A 527-nucleotide genomic window follows, 5' to 3' on the forward strand; every position below is an offset into this window, starting at 1 on the left:
ACCGTCGCGCTCCGTGAGATCCGTCGCTACCAGAAGTCGACCGAGCTCCTCATCCGCAAGCTCCCGTGCGTCGTGCTCTCTCGGGATCGTCGAGGCGGAACCGCGTCCTGATTCTCACTCGCCCCCCCTCGTACAGCTTCCAGCGCCTCGTCCGCGAGATCGCGCAGGACTTCAAGACGGACCTCCGCTTCCAGTCGTCGGCCGTCATGGCGCTCCAGGAGGCTGCCGAGGCGTACCTCGTCTCGCTCTTTGAGGACACCAACCTCGCCGCGATCCACGCCAAGCGTGTCACCATCCAGCCCAAGGGTGCGCTTTCTCCCTCGCCGCGCTTGCCCTCGTGCAGGTTGCTGACCCGGCGTGCACCTCCACACAGACATCCAGCTTGCGCGCCGTCTCCGTGGCGAGCGCCAGTAGGCGTCTCGCGTCCCTCGCTTGCGTCGTCGCCGGCCTGGCTGTCGGAGGCTGTCGTCGCTCGTTGCCCCCCGTCCACCCCCTTTCGTCTTTCGCCTGTTGTCATCCTTACCACC

At 66.6% G+C, this 527-nt stretch overlaps 1 protein-coding gene across 1 annotated transcript; it reads left to right on the forward strand.

Moving 5' to 3' along the window:
* On the forward strand, positions 1-414 carry JCM10292_005487 (uncharacterized protein; the record flags this gene model as incomplete). Its single annotated transcript, XM_076653039.1, has 3 exons — positions 1-65; positions 137-306; positions 374-414. Coding segments are annotated over 3 exons (276 nt in total), but the record flags the coding sequence as incomplete, so codon positions are not given.
* Between the last annotated feature and the right edge of the window lie 113 nt (positions 415-527).

Source organism: Rhodotorula paludigena (genome assembly GCF_050403205.1).
Source record: "Rhodotorula paludigena JCM10292 DNA, Rt_paludigena_JCM10292v1_ctg173, whole genome shotgun sequence".
NCBI lineage: Eukaryota > Fungi > Basidiomycota > Microbotryomycetes > Sporidiobolales > Sporidiobolaceae > Rhodotorula > Rhodotorula paludigena.